The following is a 20,181-nucleotide window of genomic DNA, read 5'->3' as shown; positions in this document are numbered from 1 at the left end:
AGTCAAATTCTAGCCATGACCTAATCTGTTAAGCAGACAGCTTAATGGGCTAAGGGCAAACCAAAAGAGCAGTGGTAACAGACAGTCACTCTGGAATATCCGTCTTTGAATTTTTATCCCTGGAATAATAATTTGTCCTTTATCGAGGCTTAACTGCAAAATGGTTTGCCACTGTTTCATGGTCACTGTGATGTAGTTTATCATGTAGGGTGTTTCTTATACATTTTTAAGCACTGTTTTATCCATGAATGTGGGATACTGTCAAATGATTTTTTGTAGTCTATCCATGCCATACTTAGACTCTTGCCCTTTTTACAGTTATCAATTATGACTTTATTTTAACAACAAATGATCCTTTGTTCCATATGACTTTCTTTTATTACCATGTTATTCTACTGGCTTAATTGAGTTTTCTTCTAAAGGACTATAAACTCTGTCTGCATTAATTCCGGTATATAGTTTATACGTCATCGGAAGGCAAGTTGTTGGTCTATAGTTTTCAGGGTAGCTTGCAACTTCATTCTTAAGAAGGAGCATTGTTTTTCCTGTTGTTAGCCAGGCTGGTGTCTGTTCCTGATGTGCATATAAATAGTTCTTACTCGAGGCTAAATCTTCGTGCAAAGTTGTTAATACGTTTAGCCATAAGTTAGGTACTGCATTTTTGGCCTGGGTTTTCCAATTAGAGGCTTTTCTTAACGTTGTTTCATTCTCTCTGGCTGTTACTTCATCCCATTTCATATTCGGTACATTTGAGCTTCTTATTCTTTCTTTTACCTTTTCTATCCATTTTGCATCTTGGCTATGTTCCACAGGATCTTTACAGATATTTCCCCAAAATGCATCTATTTCTGCTTTTTTGGTGGTCTTTCAATTCCTTTTACCTTGCTTCTCAATTCTCTATAAAACTTTTTTAGGTCATCAATAAATTGCTTATTTTGTACTTTTCCTTTATATTTATCTGTGTATCTTCCAAGTTTTTCTGCCTGTGCTAATATGTTTAGTTTATTATTTGCGATAGTGTATATTAAATCCTGATCTGTTATAATACCGTGCATTGCTTTTATCACGTCTATCTTTCTGAGTGTTTTTGTTGATCTGTTCCCTCTTGTATAATCTTCTATCAGTGACACTTCTTATCTTAATTGCTTTATAGTTTTTTCTTTTCGATACATCCATGATGGTATTCGATTTCTCCCCATCCTTTCCCTTACTACCCTGTGCTCTTGTGGCCAGACTTTATTTGTTATTAATTTAGCTGCACAGCAATATATCCTATCTACATCACATGAATCTCTACGGACAGTCCTAATTACTGTGTTGATTTGTTTTGTTTAATTCACTCCTGGGGTACTGTCCATGTCCCTTATGGACAGAGGCAGCCTGTAAAATGAGTCAGGGTTCCAGCACCCAAAGACCCACTACCCACCCCATACCATATCAGGGGAATTAAGATATAATATTGTCATATCATGGGCATTACTGGCTAGGCCTGTGCCACTAGTCTAGTAATCACCTATGAATCTATTAACCTATGATCATGTTATTTGTAAACACACTCTAGTGTGTGATCACACATCTGATATTTTCTCTTGCAAAAATTATGCAACAATGAAAAAGTGAATTCTGGTGGTGACTTTTTCACTGTTAGTTTGACTCGGTGATTCCCACTTCTGAGTGCTGCTCTCTATTGTTCAGAACTTTAGTCATGGAGTTGGGGGCACTCCTTGTGCCTGGAGGATGAGGCAGATTTTGTTTTCCATCCTCTCATATATACAAAGCCTTTTTATCATATGCGTTTTGAGGCATTTGACTTTGATTTATCCCGAATTGGATTAAAACATGATTGTCATACTTTTTTTAATGAATACCTGGCTGTGCTGGGGGACTGCAATACTAGATTTATGACAACAACCAACATTTCATCATAACAGGATGCATGCATAAATAAAATTACCTTCCCAAAGGCTGGTGCGAGCAAGAAATGAATGAATTAAAAAAGAACAAAATGTATGCGCTGTGGCTCAGTGATAAAATCACACATGCAAGATCTGGATTTCAATCCTAACTTCCGCTCATTGTTTCTATAGGGTGTGCATGTTCCCCCATGAACTTGTGTGTTTTCTTTCTCTGTTGTGCTTGTACATTAAGCTGTCTATGTATTATATTTATCTTTTCCCTTGTGGTCTGTGTAGTGGCTGTATAGAGTCCATAGCCAGTTTACTCAATTAATGAATAATATGTAAAAGTATGATTCTAGTAAGTTCAGTGTTTTTTACTAAGCCTACAGCCAAAGAAGACCACCAAGAAGCTCAGCCACATCATCACCCAATCATTTGGGAGGCTAGCCATGTCCCACATTAAGTAGACTTTCTCCACACATCCCTGTTGTAAATTTGTGATCACCCATCCAGTCATCCAGACTGGTTTTAAAGGATGCTTGGAATGTTCTCTGCTTGATAGGTAAGGGTATCCTGTTCCAGAAGTGAGGTATATTTTGAGTCACATATCTGTCATGTCATTTGATGCTGTTGATGTGGTAGCAAAAGTTTAGTTTGCTAGAATGAGTGTTAGCTTTACCACTGGGCCTATTTACCTGAATGAGTTCAAAGAATGCTGGGCTGTTCATAGCATAGATAGCTAATCAGAGATTACCCCCTTAGGAGTCTGTATGACACTGAATAGAGTGACATGGCTTTTAGTCTGTTAGTGTAACTAAGGGTATTGACACCTCAGATCTTTTTTGGTGAGGAAAACTTGAGGTCTGTCAGGCTGGTGTAGGTGCTTAGCAAGGTATAAGCTGAACAGTGCATTATATCCAATGATGCTTCTACTAAGGGATGATTAAAGTGGGACTATAACATCTTTGGACCTTGGTGACATAGATAAGGTCACCGCATAGGATAAATTGTGAAAGGTAGAAGGATTTTTTAACAACCACAGACATGTAGTGGCCAAGGGAGAGTCTGTTGTCAACATATGTACCCAAGTCACTGATGACTGTGTCAAATTTAAGTGTTATCTTTTCTGTATAGTAAGCAGTAGTGATAGACCACTTATCAAAGGAAACTATGCTGCATTTCTTGGTGTTGTGGGTAAGCCCATGATTAATACACTAAATGTTTGTTTGGGACACCTCTTGCTGCAGAATTTGAGTATCGCAATCACAATGGGATTTGATAACCACTCCCAGTTTTCAGTCATCAGCAAACTTGGTTATCCATACTCCCCTGCGCTATGTATATATATATATATATATATATATATATATATATATATATATATATATGGGTCTATATGACTTGGTCGACAGTTCATATGATCGACTGTTTATTTGGTCGACAGTTCATTTGATCAACAAGCATTTTAGGTGGGGGGCTTCGCCCCCCCACACCCCCCTAACTATATATATCAACTCCAGGGTCACACAACATTGGGGAAGGGGGCAAATGCTTGTCGATCAAATGAACTGTCGACCAAATAAACAGTCGATCATATGAACTGTCGACCAAGTCATATAGACCCATCTATATATATATATATATATATATATATATATATATATATAGATATATATATATATATATACATATATATACATATATCTATATATATATATATATATATATATATATATATATATATAGATAATTATATATATATGTGTGTGTTTGTGTGTGTGTATATGTATGTACATGTACATATATATGGGTGTACCCACTTTCTATGAAATACCCCAATGTCAATGCTCTAAATTTTGACCACAAAACATCGATAATGTGAATATTGACATGCAACTACATATGCGTTAAGCAACAACCTCAGTGCATGCAAAATTGAACAATAATAAAATTATAAATCCCTCTTGTCATAAACATTTTTGCAGTGTGTGGAACCCCAGCTGCTTATATATACTAATTCTGTGATCATACAATATAGGGGAAAGGGCATATTTCACAAAGACTGTTAACCATGTGTTGTCCACTAAAGTTAGTTTAGGCAAAACTAAGTGCACCCATTACACACACACACACACACACACACACACACACACATATATATATATATATATATATATCCCTATCATATGACAGAAACCTCATTTGACTGAATTGCATTTGACTGAGACCAAAAAACTGAAATTTCAAAAGACTGAAAAGTCACTTGACTGAAACCCATAAGACTGAAACCCATAATAAAATTTCAACATACTAAATTTTAAACTGGACCATATAAAAGCAGACTTTTAAAACTTGGATAGCCTTAGTATTTAATTGAGCTTCTGACTGGATTATGATAGATCTGTAGAAGGCGAAAGGCGAAAGCCGAACGTGCTCATCTTATGTATTTTAATATAGTCTTACGTGTTTTAATTCAATAAATATTTATCAGTATATTTTGCTGTGGCATCACATCTTGTTTTCAGTACTTGTGGACATATATTTCCTGAAGTGATCTTGCTGTTTTAACTTGGACTTTACTTCGTTTGTCATTTAAAGAAATCTCCTTCTCCAATTCTTTATTCCCTTTTTCTGTTAACTTTTTTACTTTCCATGTTTTTTTCACTACCTTCTTTTTTCTTTGAACATTTCTTGCACATATTGTATTACACTATTCATAATCTTTTCCTGAGTTCTTTCAATTTCTCTTTTTACATTTTGAATTTCTCTAATTTATATTACCATCTCCCTTGACTAATCTTCTTAAGTAACTCGATGTTTCTCTTTTTCCTTTTAAAAAATATCTTTGCTTAAGCAACAGTTGTTTAATTTTTCTTGATTTTTTCATATAATTCTTTTCCTTTGTGAAAGTACTTTCTATCACTATGTTCTAAATCTTAAAATGCATCGTTATATGTTCTTTTATATATTTCTTTGTCTACTGTTCTCACATTATATTGCCACTGTTAAAAATATTTTTAATATTTTTCCTTAAATATCATCCACCATTCAGACCAATTTTTATGAAATGATCTCATTGTAATATGATCTTTCCATTACTGTATTACTGATCTCTTTCCGTCTTCCTTCCATGCTTTCTTCTTTATCCTTTTTATTCCTATGCCTATTGTTATATAATCTTCATTTTCTTTTATCTCTTGCCATATTACAAGATGATCAGAAAATCCTGTTTCAACTATCTCTCCTTCTCCTATAACTAAACCTTCTGATACTATATATTAATTTATTTCAGTTCTATACATACCCCTTCTGTAAGTCCATGAAGTTTTGTCCCAGAGTTTTAACTTACCACATCTTATAACATCTAACATTTTCTTATATAATTTCCTTTGTTTTACACTTGCCTCTTAAATCACAGTTAAAGTCTCCTTTAATTATAATATTCATATTTATCCCTGCATAGTCTAAAATCTGATGAAATAAGCTTTCCCTTTCTTTACAGTTAGTATAAACATATAATGTTATAATTCTATATACTTGTGTTTTCCATTTTAAATCTACAATGGATAAGCACAAAAAACAAAGTAACACACCGTAATGGGCAAACGTGGTACTGTTCAATAAAAAACAAAAAAGGGGGCCTATGAGGACTCGGTCCAAGAGTCGAGGGAGGCAGAAGTGCAAACTCTCCATAGAAGGACAATCAAACCAATATATCAAAAAATGTGGAGTCAAGTGGGGACTCACTAGTTTGGAATCTTTCCAAATGTATTTTGAGCCAAGAAGAATTATCTGTATTAAATAAAGGACTAATGTTTATTCCCTCTAGGTCTAGTGATTTAACTGAAACAATAATTGATGTTAAGTGCCTTAGCAGAAATGTCATACTTAAACTTGAGTTTGGTAATTCGTTAGATAACAATGTAAGTATTTTTAAAAGACCTAGTCTATATATGCCTAACCCGCACCCATTAGTTGAAGCTTTTAATAAAATAGTGGAGGATGATTTGTACAGATTCTATGATGATAAACGGACACACAATGTGAATAGAACTATGAAATATAACTTAAGTTATAAGGACTGACTTGCTTTGAAATGTTTACAAGCTGATGATTCTATCATGTTAAGGCCTGCAGATAAGGGAGGCCCAGTTGTACTTCTGGATAAATGTAATTATGTTAGAAACAAGACTATTATTTTAAGTGCTGACCATTTTTATCGTTAGGTTGATTTGGATAGGATACATCTTTTACAAGGGAGAATCCTACAGATGTTAGAAGATTTATTGAAAAGTGGATCGATAAATATGGAATTATATAGATTTTTGGAAGTTGAATACCCGCTGTTACCTACTATGCAAGGTCTACCCAAAATTCATAAGTATAGTCAAAATCCCCCAATGAGACCCATAGTTGCTGGGAAAGGGTGGATTACCGAGCCTTTTCCCTCTTTGTGGAAAAATGGTTATGGCCCATCCTGGATAACAATTTTATTTTGAAGGATACTAAGCAATTTTTGATTGACTTATACCATTATAGTAGCTCTATGACACTGGATCTTGAGTTCTATTTTGTTATGCTAGACTTACAGTCCCTTTTCACTATTATACTTAATGCCTTAGGAGTTCAGTCTATACAAAGGTATCTCCATAGACACAGTGAATATGGGGAAACAGATAGATTTAATATGCTTGTTCTTAGAAACGATACTAGAGAACAATGTTTTTACCTTTGAAGATCGTGTCTACTTACAACAGAATGGCGTAGCTATGGGCACTTCTTGTGCCAATAGCTACACCAATATGTTCATGGCATTATGGGAGGAAGAGACATTGTTCAAGATGGATTTATATTTAAGTCATGTCAAGTTTTACCAATGTTTTGTCAATGATCTCTTCCTTGAATGGGTAGGCACCTCCAGGGACTTGGAAAGGTTTCTGATGCAACTAAATGAGATGTATGACTGTTTGAAGTTTACCATGTAATATTCCCAAATCAGGATTGAGCATTTGGATGTATTTGTGGAAAGATTGAGTAATGGTTTAATTAATACAGGGGTGTACAGGAAATATTGCTACAGGAATACCCTTTTACATATAGGTAGCATGCACCCTCAATACATCTTTAAAAATGTTGTTAGGGGACAAAGGATGAGGGCCTTGTGGTTGAATGTGTTGGATGAGGGGTTCAATCAGGAGATGATTGAACTGAAAGGTAGGTTGGTAGATAGGACCTATGGCCCTGTTGAGATAGATAGGAATCTCCATGGACTTGGTGATCTCAGGAAGGACAGAGCTAGACCTTATTATTCTTCCACCAGTGATACTATGGATCATTTAATGGGAGCACCCTCCCTCAATGGTATGAAGGTTCCGATGTTTTTTACAATGGATACCAAGCCTATAACGGATATCATTGGGGAAAATTGGTGAGTTCTCACTACTGACCCAGTAGTTAAGAGGATAGTGGGGGAGAATCCTACTTTTTTATTTAAAAATAAGCGTAACCTGAAGAGGTTGCTATGTCATCCTAGAGATAGTGGTAGACATACTGAAGGTATGAGTGGTACCCCTCCATGTGGAAGTTGTAACTTTTGTGGTTATCTTGACACTACGAAGGTCTTTGTACATTCTGATACAGGTCAACACTTTAATTTTGAGATTGGTGCAGACTGTAGAACATCACATGTAGTCTACTTGCTAAGTGTGTGACCTGTATGTCATTTTATGCTGGAAAAATGGACCAGCTACTTAGAGACAGAGTAAGGGAGTACATTTGTAACATCAGAATTAGGTCACAAACCAATGCTCTATCTAAACACATTGTGTCACAGGGGGATGACCATACCTTTAGATTTATGGTCATAGATTTGGTTAGACCTACTGTACGCGAAGGTGACATTCGGAATTTAACAGAGAGCAAGGAGGTGAAATGGATATTGAGGCTTAGGGCAGATATAGGCAAGGGTTTAAATGAGAGAGCCTCTGTTAAGACCACATTAAAATCCAGGAAATTTTCGATTAGGTAGTCATGATGTAATTATGTTTCTCTGAGATTTTTTATATATACATTTATATATTTTTACTAAGCCCATATTAAAATCCAGGAAACTTCTGATTAGGTAATTATGATGAAAATTATGTTTGTTTGAGATTTATATACCTATTTATATATTTTGTGCATATATATATATATATATATATATATATATATATATATATATATATATTATAGTTTTCTACTTGCATGGTTTATACATATGGTTTTAGTCTGATGTGCTATTATGTGTTTGATTTGGTCATATGTTATTAATTCTGTTGATTTCACTTTAAATCAATGCATTTGTATTTTAGTGTAAGCTGATTGGTAAATGTATAATATTTAAATGAGTTTTGACAACTGTTCATTTGATGATCTGAAGAAGCTTTTATGCGAAAGCACTTACCAATTTTAAATAAAACTTTTTTAGCTACTTTATGGTTGATTTTCTACATGGACTGCATGGTTCGTGGACTGCTCTATCATTAATTGCTGGTTTTAAATCTACAATGGTTAATCTTCCCATTTCTGTTAGAGACTACAGCTATTCTAGAACATCTCTCATTTACCAAATTGCCAATTATCTTTCCTCCCCACAGTTTCTCTGTTTGTAATCTTTCTCCATTTTCTAAAAATCTTGTGTTTTCTATGATAATTACATCTACATCACATGTATTATACCACTGTGTGTATCCAGGAATATAAGTGCACTTATATCATTGTTTATTAGGTCAGCTATAATATGTTCCACAGCCTTGCAAATAATACTAGTGAAATTAACAGGCTTGTAATTCTCAGGGTCAAGAGAGGAACCACCATTATGCAAGGACACCACAACTGCCATTCTCCATACCTCATGGAACAAAAATTACAGAGGGAATTGAACTCACAACTTTGTTACATTCTGTCAGGAAATGTGAGACTACTAGCTGGTGAGCCAATGACACCAGAATAAGTACAGCATTTTTAATGCTTGTTAGTGTAGTAACCAGAGGATCTTTCTTAAGGTTAGAGCTTCATCATGAATGCTTACAGGATTGCAGTCAATTTATGCCCTTCCAATCCTTAGATATGAACCACATGAAAAATATAAAGCTGTAATAATGAGATGCAGAACTGCAGCTAGGTTTTTGTGAAGTTCACTGATCTGATACACCCCCCCACTCAAAGCTGAGGACAAAGAAATAAAAACTCTTGTACTCAAACTACGCATAACCATACAATGTAACAAACAACTGGCTTCAGTTAAATCATTTCATCATACACTCAGTGTTTTAGTGTTTCATTCATGATTGCAAATGCAATATCAGGATTCATTTATGAAGCTACAATATCCTCGTGGCTTCATAAAGCAATGCCAGTGTTGCACTTCTACCTCATCAGTACCTAATGATTGCACTCGCTAACAGGTTTTGCCCAAAGCAGACCCTTCCTTTTTTCCACCCCAGCTACATCTCTGATGACATAACTGATATGGGTACCAGGATCACTGTGAAATTAAAAGAATACCTGGTAATTAATAATTATAGTAGCGCTCTTGTAACTCTATAAGCACAGTGCTGAAAATTGAACTTAACTAGATGGTGAATCTGCAAGACTGAAGGCATTGGCAGTGTATAGTGTGTCTCAGTTGTTATAGCTAAGATTATGAAGGCTAACTAAGAGATCAAAATTAAATTATACGATGACTGACCATTAATATTCAAAAACAAGCAAGATGAATGGACAGCCCAACCAGCATGCCCATTGTAAATCCAAGAATATACCAACGGAAAAAGGTCCAGTCAACCAGACTTTTTCTCATTGGTATATCTTGTAATTTTTTTTACTTTTCTTTCTTTGTTTTGACCAAAAAAGAAAATGGAAGACCTCAAACAAACGAGGGAGATGGCACAGACAAAAATAAGAGGATAATCAGGTACGTTTTGCAAAACTAAAGAAACTTACTTGATTATTCACTTATTTTGTCTGTCCTGGCTCTCCTGAACGTAAAAAGTCTCACGGTTTCTTTTTTTCTTTTCAATTAAAAAAAACAAAAAAAAACAAAAAAAAAAAACATAGGACATTTTCCTTTCTCCATTGCTAACTTTGCAGAGCATTGGCATAGTGCATAAACGTGGGAACACAAGTCCCATATGCATGTGCAGTACATTGGAAAACCCCCAAGGACACCAACAAAATGCGGAAGGGCACCACAAAGGCATTATACAAATACATTATTTAAGAAAAGTAAGTAAGTATTTTTTTCTTAAATAATGTAATTGTATAATAGCAATAACCCATGCCTGGGTGTGGGTAATACTGGATTTACCCATGGTTGACTTTGTTCACCCTCGTGACCAAACCACACCAACCGTGGGTAAATCCAACATTACCCACACCCAGCTGTGGGTTATTGCTTAAATAATAATCAGTTTACTGACTGTTTCTGACTTACAGTGTGAATACCCTGAAGCAGGCTTCAATGAACAATACTGTGGATAACCAAACAGATCAAACATAGAAAACTCATTTTGAAAAAAGTGTTTGAGAACACATTATGTAAGGGCAATAATCTGCATACCTGTCTCTTGGATGGCCATAATTTGGAAGAAACAAATCAAGCTTTCTGAGGTAACCATTAGTTTTACATACCTTGCCCATTAAAGTGGTCTTAGAGTCATGAAGCCTCATTGAAATGTATGAATACTGGTTCCTTCTGTCTCCTTACGTTAACATGTAGTAAACCATACCAAATGTTCTTTATTCATTTCACTAAGGGGATATTTAAGGTGGGGTGGAAGACAAAGAAAATCACTGAATCTATTATAAAACAATTGCTCTCTGCACTGTAGCTTGTTGTAAAGTCCTTTGTCTTATATATCTGTGTAATATAAAAGGCTGTACAGCAGAATTGTTATTAACTGATTTGAAGAGTGGCTGTAGGTGGCACAGAATGCAAACCACTTCCTAAACGGAGGGATCTTCTTAGTGTGCGCCACCAGGAATGAGGTTAAATAACTTATAATTAACATTGTTGTTATTTTCGAGGCTCTGTCAGCTCTCCCGACTAATTTAACATGGCAGCCCCCACTTTTCCTTGTATAGGCAGTCTGGTAGCTAATTGTCAAGATTTCTACCTCACAGCTCTAGGGTTCAGAGTTCCATCCTCATCTATGGTCACTGTGTGGCATCAGCATTGATACACATTAAAATTAAAATTCCAAGAAATATAAGCAGTCTTTGGAACAGTGGAATTACATGTGCAAATTATATAAATATGTGCTATGTAATCTCAGAATAGAAGTTTTAGACTTAGTACATAAAACTAGTAGAGGGAGCTATGCCTGAATTACCCCATGTGGTGGATTCTGAGGAGAAAGTCCTCTTGGAAGAATGCTTGAAAGATGTGCTAGAAAGCTTTGAAAGTTGTCAGTGCTTTGTTTGAATTGCAGTTTATTATCCAAAGAGAAGGGACTCACAAATGTCATACCCTCCTCAGCAAGGTATTTGTATGTTTTCCCCATGTGCTTTGGCTTCTATCTCTAAAATAAATGCTTGTTGATTGACAATTGGCTAGACTATACAAAATTAATTTACCTTTGGTGTAGATCAGTATGTGAGTATTAAACCTAGTCAGCCACTGTAGCTAGACAGCATGTGCACTTAAGTTACTGAGCACGTGTGTGATCAGTGCTATTTTGTATAGTCAATCAGTGAGTGCAAGCTTGAATGGAGATGCACATGTGAGTGTGTTAGAAGTAATGAGTCAGTCAGTAATCATATGAAGTTTGAAGTATATGTTCCAGCTCCTGATGTGTTTATGCACAATAAATGACTTGAATGCATTCCATGCCTCAGTATCTCATTTGAATACACGAGAAACGTGACATAGTGTCAGAATGGAATGTGAAGCTGAAGCAGCTCACACACCATGAGGCACACAGTTAGAAGTGGGTAATATCCAGAAGTAAACTCACAGACAGGTCAGTGGTTATTTGAAGTTACTTAAATTCATTTTAAATCATTTTCAGTCACCAAACATGTGGCATAGCATTCAAAGTGTTCAAAATAATTTCTAAGTTATTTGAAATGTCTGAGATAGCAATATAATGATTAAAGCAGTTGAAATAATCTCCAAAAGTGTTTAAAATGTTTGAAAATATCTAAATTTTTTTGCAATGTACAACTTTGTCACAGTGAATAAGATTTTTCAAAGTGTTTAAAGTGTACCGGAGTGTTTGAGGTATCTGCAGTGTTAAACTAAAGCATTTTTGGAGAGATTGTTGTACACTTGAGCAATATTACAAGTACCAGGTTTATACTTATGTTTAAAAGCAATTTGCTGTTATGGCAGAGGCATTTGGCAGACCTGAACTGCTGGTGTTTGATAATAATATTGCTGAGAATTGGTGAGTGTTTGAGGAAGAATATGATAGTTTCATACAGGCCGTATTTTCTGATAAAGACGAATGTACAAGAGCATTTATACTTCTCAATTTAGCTGGGTCAGAGGCTATTGAGTGAGAAAGTTCATTTGTGTTATGTACCTGCTGTCTATGCAGGGGAGGGGGGAGAACCGCCATATGTGTGCAAAACTAGTTGCTTATGGTGGTGAAGAGATTCAAACTGATGGTGCAATAGTTCTTTCATATCATTTTGCTGGAAAAGAGGCTATGACTTCCAGTTTTATGTAGTCAAAAGACATGTGCAGTCACTGTTAGGCCTCAAAGACAGTCTGAGAATGGGACTGATTTAATTTACTAAAGAGGTTTACCATATACGTATGAACAACAATAGATTTACACAGAGTATTTTTAGTGAATATGCTATTTTCATAGATGAGCTTGGTAAACTTCCAGTCACAAATTCCATGAAGTTAAACCATGAATTAAGCACAGTTGTTAGACCAGCACAGAAGATTTCTGTAGCGATGCAGAGTAAAGTAAAAGCAGAACTTGACAAAATGGTGAATTTTGGTCTCCTTACTCCAGTAGAACTGACTGAATGAGTATCATGCATGGTTATACCTCATAAGAAAAGCTCAGATCATATTCGAATTATGTATTGATCCAAGAGGGTTGAGAGGGTGCCCTAATGGTTATGGTGTTTGCCTTACAAACACAAAGTGCAGGGTTTGAGTCTCACAAGGGATACTTAGCTAGGCTTAAAATGGCTCATAAGGGCAGTTAGCTTAGTACTAATTTATGAACCTAAGATACTTAAATAAAGCACTTAAACATCCTCATCATCTGATGTGTACAGTAGAAGCGATAGCTATCATGCCAAATTCCGCTGTTTTCTCAGTCTTAGATGCTAAAAGCTCTTTTAGCAAATTTCACTGCATCGCAAATCTTCATTGTTAACCACATCCTGAACACCATTTGGTAGATACAGATTTTTGAGAATGCCATTTGGAATCAATTCTGCCAGCAGGATATTTCAGCATGCCATGGAAATTTTCTCAGGTTATCCATGTGGTATTATAGTAGAAGAAATTATTGATGGAGGGAATGGTGAAGACAAACATGATAGAAACCTTAGGAAAGTTCTAGACTGTGCACATGAAGTAAATCTTAAACCAAATCCTCTGAAATGTAAATTCAGACTAAAAGAAGTTACTTATGTGGGACATTTGTTTACCATTTCTGGCTTACAACCAGATCTGTCTAAGCAAACAGCAATTGTTGAAATGCCAGTTCCAGAGAATGTTACATATTTACAACCATTTCTAGGTATGGTCAACTATTTAGGAAAGGTCAGCCCAGACATGAGTGATCTTTCTGTACATGACTTGACACAAAAATGTAAACTGGTCCTGGGTGGAAGAACACCAAAGAGCATTTGATATTCTGAAGAAGAAAATTGCCAGTCTACCTACATAGTGATATTATGATGTTCACAAACCTGTAACTCTTTCTTGTGATGCTTCAAGGTACAGCCTTGGTACAGCATGTTTTCAAGAAGGCATACCAGTAGCCTATGTGTCAAGAACTTTGACTCAAACAGAGATGCATTATGCACAAATAGAGAAAGAACTTTTGGCAGTAGTGTTTACATGTTCAGTGATTATGTTTATGGCAAACCTATCCAAACAGAGACTGATCACTAACCACTAGTGACAGTTTTGAAAAAGCCAATGCATACCACCCCAGCACAATTGCAATGCATGATGTTAAAATTGTAAAAGTAGAATTTCAATATTGTTTACAGAAAAAGCAAACACTTGTACCTTGCTGATGCTTTGTCACGCGTACCCAGACAAACGATAGAGCAGCATGAAGATGAAACAGCAGACTTTGAAGCCATGGAAGTCAGAAATTTGTTGTCATCATGGCTTGATGAAATAAAAAATCACACAGCTTCAGACCCAATTCTCCAAAAGCTGAAACACGTTATCAGTCAAGGATGGCCAACACGACAAACCAGTTTACCACTTGACATTCAGCAGTATTTTTCTTACTGAGATGAACTCATGATGGTAGATGGAATCATCATGAAAGGTCCAAAAGTGGTAATTCCTAAAGCATTACAACAGGAATACATCAAAATCTTGCATGTGGTCACCCAGATACTGATTCAGCCAAAGGAATGGCAAGAGGCATTGTATTTTGGCCTTCTATGAATTAAGATATAAAGAACGAAACTCTAGCATGTTCAACTGGCAACAGCACCAAATCTCAACAAAAAGAACTGCTTTAGCTATACCAAATTCCTGAATTACCATGGTCAACGGTTGCGACAGATATTTTCAAATGGAATGGTCAGCATTACTTAGTGTTAGTAGACTCTTACTCAAATTGGAATGAAATTGATCTACTACCTAACTTGATGTCCAGAACAGTCATTACAAAATTTTATTTTTCTGTCCATGGTAGTCCACTCAAAGTGCACAGGTTACAAGTCAGCAGTTCAAGAAATTTGCTGCATCGTGGGACCTTGTCCATATTACCAGTAGCCCTGAGTATCCACAAGCTAATGGTTCAGCTGAACATGCAGTTCAGAGTGCAAAGCACTTGTTGGAGAAATACAAGAGAGATGGTACTGATGCTTTCCTTAACTTACTCAATCTCAGAAACATTCCTTGAGACAACTTGCTTGGTTCACCTGCTCAAAGATTGATGCCCTGACAGACATGAACAACTCTTCCAGTCAGCAAACAGTTGTTAGTAGCAAATGCAAGTCATGGCTCAACTTTTGAGAAAAGGTCATTTATAAAAGTTGTACTATGATAAAACCAGTAAATGCCTTCAACCATTACTACAAGGAGAAGTTGTGAGAATGCAGACATCTAAAGGATATGCCCGAATGAGAATAGTGAAGAACATTTCAAAGGAACCGAGCTCTTACTTCATACAAACGGAAGGAACCTATCTCTGAACTACTGAAGTAGGATCTTGCCTGTGCCAACAACTCTGATTCCCAGAGTGACTCATCAACTGTTTGAACTCAAAAGGACAGTGTGTTTCCTTCAAACAATTTTGATGTAAACCCTGATGTTCCAATTTTGATTGAATCCCCAGAGACTGTACCTGCTACTAAATCCAGTCACAATGTCTGTGTAACCAGATTAGGTAGAATTTCCAGACCCAATCCTAAATACACAGCGACTTAGACTTGAAATCAGTTATGTTTGTTGAAATGTTGAAATAATATCTAGCTATTAAATATGCCTTTGTTCTTGTATTTTGCAATGTTGAACAAAATTAAAGAGGGAGGATGTAGATCAGTGTGTATATTGAACCTAGTCAGCCACTGTAGCTAGACTGCACGTGCATATACGTTACTGAGCACGTGCGAGATCAGTGCCGTTTTGTATAGTCAGTCAGTGTGAGTGCGAGCTTGAATGGAGATGCACGTGAGTGTGTTAGAAGTAAAGAGTCAGTCAGTAACCATATGAAGTTCGAAGTATATTTTCCAGTTACAGCTCCTGATGGGTTTATGTACAATAAATGACTTGAACACATTCCATGTCTCAGTGTCTCATTTGAATACATGAGACATGTGACACTTGGCTCCTGCTTACTGGGTTACAACCAAAATGGGGCTGCGAAGCACCAGTTCACTTATCTGGTTAACAAATAAATAACTAAATTGCTATCAAATCTGTATGGTTTCCTGGTCTGCAGAGTATTTGTGTCCAAAGATCTTTTTTTAATATCATCAAAAATAAAGTGTCAACAAAGGTACTTAAAAACATAGCGGAACATTTGAAAAAAAATCTATATTTCTAACTGTTCCCATTTGCAAGACTACGTCTCCACAGACATGAACTGTTTGGATTAATTTCAAGCTGAATCTGTCTCTGATACAAGAAACTGGAACAATGATGCAGAACCACTTTCATTTTTCATCTTAGGCCTGCATACTGCAGTAGGCTCTCTGTGTCAACATCTCACCCGCTGTTTATTCAATCAAGTACTGAAAAGCATGCCAAAAAAAAAAAAAACTTCAGTAAAGCTTTTCTCACAGCAGCCATTTTGTAAATTGATTTTTAATTTTTGAAAGTAAAACAATTGCTGTAAAAGTTCTAAGATGATTTATGGAATTTTCTAAGCCATTACTTTCACTGAGAAGTGTTTGAGTTTAAATTACTCAATTTGCTTTTCTGGGCTATTTCCACAAATAACTACATTAACAAACAAAGAAATACATAAATGATTGTACAGACACTATTTTTTGTATACTTGGTCACTTTAGTCTGGCCTTCTTTATACCTGTGGAAATGTATTTGCAAAGTCTTACAGACTATTAGGAAAGCTTCAACAGGATATCTTTCTCAGAACTGATCTTTTACAATAAGACATTCCGAGATTGTTGATAATTTTAAATAGCCTTATTTTAAGTTGTCTGTTGAATTCTTTGCTTTTAGTACTGCTCCTTTGCTAAAAGAAATGAGGAAATACTGCAAGCTATGTGTTTCTGACATACCTGACTGTCCTCTTATCTTTGCAATCTTGTTGATTTGCAATGCTGCAAACTCTTTTAAGGCAAGGATTACAATGACATAAACCAAAATACTTCGCTTTTAGATATTTTCTTTCCAGGTGTTTTAACTGGGCTGCAAATGTGTGTGTAAACACATCTTAAAGAAATAGTTAACGAAAAATGTATTCTGTATTAGATCGTTAAGAGTGAATAATCTTATGTGGGTTGATGGTACCGTATAACATAGAAAGAAAAAACGTAATTGTAAGAAGTGGCAACACCAACTAACAAAACTTCTCAGCAGGTTTCTTTTCTGCTGCAGTGAATCGAGAAAACTATATGTTAGAAATGACAGCTTGCATGTATCTGGATGTATTTGAGTGTGTGTGCCTGTGCATGTGGGTAGGTTGGTGGATGAAGGAGGATTCACAAGATACTAATACACTGTTATTGTATCACCTTTTGGCAATTAAAAGCTCCACTAATGTTGACATTTTTATGTCTTTTTTTGGCAGATACTTACCTGGCCTATTTCAACAAATTTGCTTTGATGGCCAATATTTTAAACAAAGAACATAAAATGAGGATTATAGCATCACTCCATTAGTTTTAAAGAGCATGGAAAAAATGAACTGATGCCCCTTCAAACAAGGGCTGAGCGAGGACTGTTTAATTATTACATAGGAATTAGAACTGCTGCTATGTATGTACTTTCCTCGTATGCAAGACACATTTTATTAGTTAGTTGCATTTAGGTTAAATGTCAGTACTGTTTATTGTACTGCACAAAATTTTAACAATGATAATAATAATAAAAAAACTTACTGAAAGCTTGATGATTTTATCAAACATAACATCTGGAGGCACGTGGAATTCGAAGACAAAGTACTGAAAATAAAAAAAATGCGTTATCACTATCTGTCGAAAGAATTATTAATAACATTTCTCGTTAGTTCTTATGAAATGTTGTGTAGTAGAATAAAACAATACAAGCCTTTTGAGATGCAGTTCATTAATGTCTCCCATTACTTGCACATTGCTGAATCAGTGTAATAGGACCATCAGACAGAGACAATACAACAACATACACGGCAGGCAATTTCAGAGAAACTTCTTTAGCCAAAGCCATCTCAAATTCTTTACCTCTACAGTGAGAAAATTTCCACATCAACTAGCAGGGGCATTTATAGGTTCATAGGTTGGTACTAGGCCCTATACAAGCCTATCCATAACAATTCCCTGGATATTTCTTCCCACAAAATTTACTTCCCTGGACCCCTGTTTAGCAGGGCAAATGACGTGATCCCCGGGGTGAATTTCCTATCTCCCATCCAATTGTCAAGGTTATTTTTGAAGAGCGCCAAGGAGGCGCTCAGAGTATGGGGAGTCTCTGGGTCAGGAACCTATCCCTCAAGCATGTTTTGTTCATTGCGATGACAAGGTTTAGATCCCTGGAGCGTGTGGTTCTGAAGGATTGGGATTTCTTTAAGTGGAGCATGTCCAACAGCTTAGAGTTTTGCATGACCTTGTATGTTAAGCAGAGATCGGCTCTGAGTAGATGATATGCCACAGAGTATAGCTGGAGTTTTTTTAGACGGTCAGTATTGGGCATCTGCTCTAGGCCTGTGATTCTTTTAGTGAGGTATTTCTGCGGCCTTTCCAGCTGTTGCAGATGTTTTGTGAGGTACATACCAAATGGGGCATTGTACTCTATAATGGGTCTAATGAGGGATGAGTACAGTGGGACAATTACCTCATTTTTTCTGGATGAAAAGCCCTTAATGATGAGGTGTGCCACATATTAGGATTTCCTGACTGTTGTGGCGATGTGATTGTCGAAGGTGAGACCACTGTCCACCAGTGTCCATAAGTGTCTCATCACACTTTCAGTGTTTAGTGTACTGCCATATATGTGGTAATTCATGGGTACATGGTTTTTCCCAAAGGGGATAACTATACATTTATTGGCATTATGCTTGAGCCCATGGCTCTGGCACCAAGCATCTGTTTCTGTAAGGCCCTTTTGTAGAATATCCACATCATTTGGAGATTGAATAATGGCTCTCAGTTTGCAGTCATCTGTGAACTTTGTTAGCCAGAGTCCCTTAGTGTTGGCCTGTACTTCAGAGAAGTAGATTCCTAACAAGAGTGGTCCCAGGACTGAACCCTGAGGTACTCCACTTGTCACTTGTCTGGAGCTGGATTTGGAGTTGGCTACTTTTACAGTCTGGGTACTGTCAGTAAGCCAGTTGGCAACCCATCGTGTGATGTAGGGATTTATGCCCAGCTTAATAAGTTTATCTATGATTCCAGAATGGGGGATGGTGTTGAAGGCCTTGGCGAGGTCCAGATAGGCTGTGTGGACCACCTTACCCTCGTCCACAGCTCTGGAGACTGATTCAAAGAAGTCAATCAGGTTCAGGAGACAAGATCAGCCCTTCACAAACCCAAACTGGGTGGGGTCCAGTGTTTGAAGGTTGCCAATGTTTTTGTTTATAAGTTCCATGATAATGCGTTCCATGCCCGTGCAGATCAGGCTTGTCAGACTGATGGGATGGTAGTTCCCCCCTTGTGGAGTGGGATAACTGTAGCTGTGCGCCACTCAGTGGGCATGAAACCTGAGGTGAGGCTATGATTAAACATGACACAGGTGAGGTGCCAGTTCCTTTTGTAGTTCATGTAGTACACAGCTCGGGATGTCCTCTGGTCCCATCGATGCTTTATTCTTAGCTTTGGAGTGTGCGGTTTCTACTTGTGTGGCTGTGATTAATGGAAGTTGGCAATCTTTTGGTATTGCGATGGGCCCATTAGGGGGTGAGAGGGGGGTGAAGTTTGCACTAAATTGATCTGCCAGGATATTGGCAATATCCTTGGGATCAGTATATTTAATGCCATTCTGTTGTAACTCAGAGCATATCTGAACATTGCCATTTAGATTCTTGACATAACTATAGAATGCCTTGTGGTTGTCTTTGGAATTTTTGACAATTTTATTTTCATAACTAGCTTTGGAGGATTTTATGAGGGATCTCAGCTTCTTACTGAGGCTGGTAAGGGAGTTTTTTGCATCCTGGGATTTTCCTCTTTTCTGCAACAGTTTATTTCTTCTGTTGTATAGTTTGTTTATGGCAGGGGACCACCAGATTGGCTTCCTTTTTTTGGAGGAGAGTGTCTTGGTTCTATTTGGGATAGCACGATTCATGCATGAGTGGATGTGCTTGTACAGTGCCTTAGTGTAGGATTCAGCAGTCGAACTTCAGCTCCCATCTGCATGGGTGTCATGAAGTTTGTCACTTCTGACTTGAGTAGCATGAAGTTGGCTTTGGAGAAGTTTTTT

The 20,181-nt window shown here is 36.7% G+C and overlaps 1 protein-coding gene across 13 annotated transcripts in view; it reads right to left on the bottom strand.

The window, feature by feature from the left end:
• Positions 1–20,181, bottom strand: part of OTOF (otoferlin) — a 2,911,272-nt gene that overhangs the window by 847,244 nt on the left and 2,043,847 nt on the right. For all 13 annotated transcript variants that reach the window (XM_044062838.1, XM_044062837.1, XM_044062844.1 and 10 more), the window contains exon 10: positions 17,670–17,732. In XM_044062838.1, the coding sequence (XP_043918773.1) occupies positions 17,670–17,732 (63 nt within the window). The remainder of the gene's footprint in view (positions 1–17,669; positions 17,733–20,181) is intronic.

Source organism: Protopterus annectens, chromosome 2.part1 (genome assembly GCF_019279795.1).
Source record: "Protopterus annectens isolate FY-2018-M chromosome 2.part1, PAN1.0, whole genome shotgun sequence".
In the NCBI taxonomy this organism is placed as follows: domain Eukaryota; kingdom Metazoa; phylum Chordata; order Ceratodontiformes; family Protopteridae; genus Protopterus; species Protopterus annectens.
This window is presented reverse-complemented; position numbering and strand designations above follow the sequence as displayed.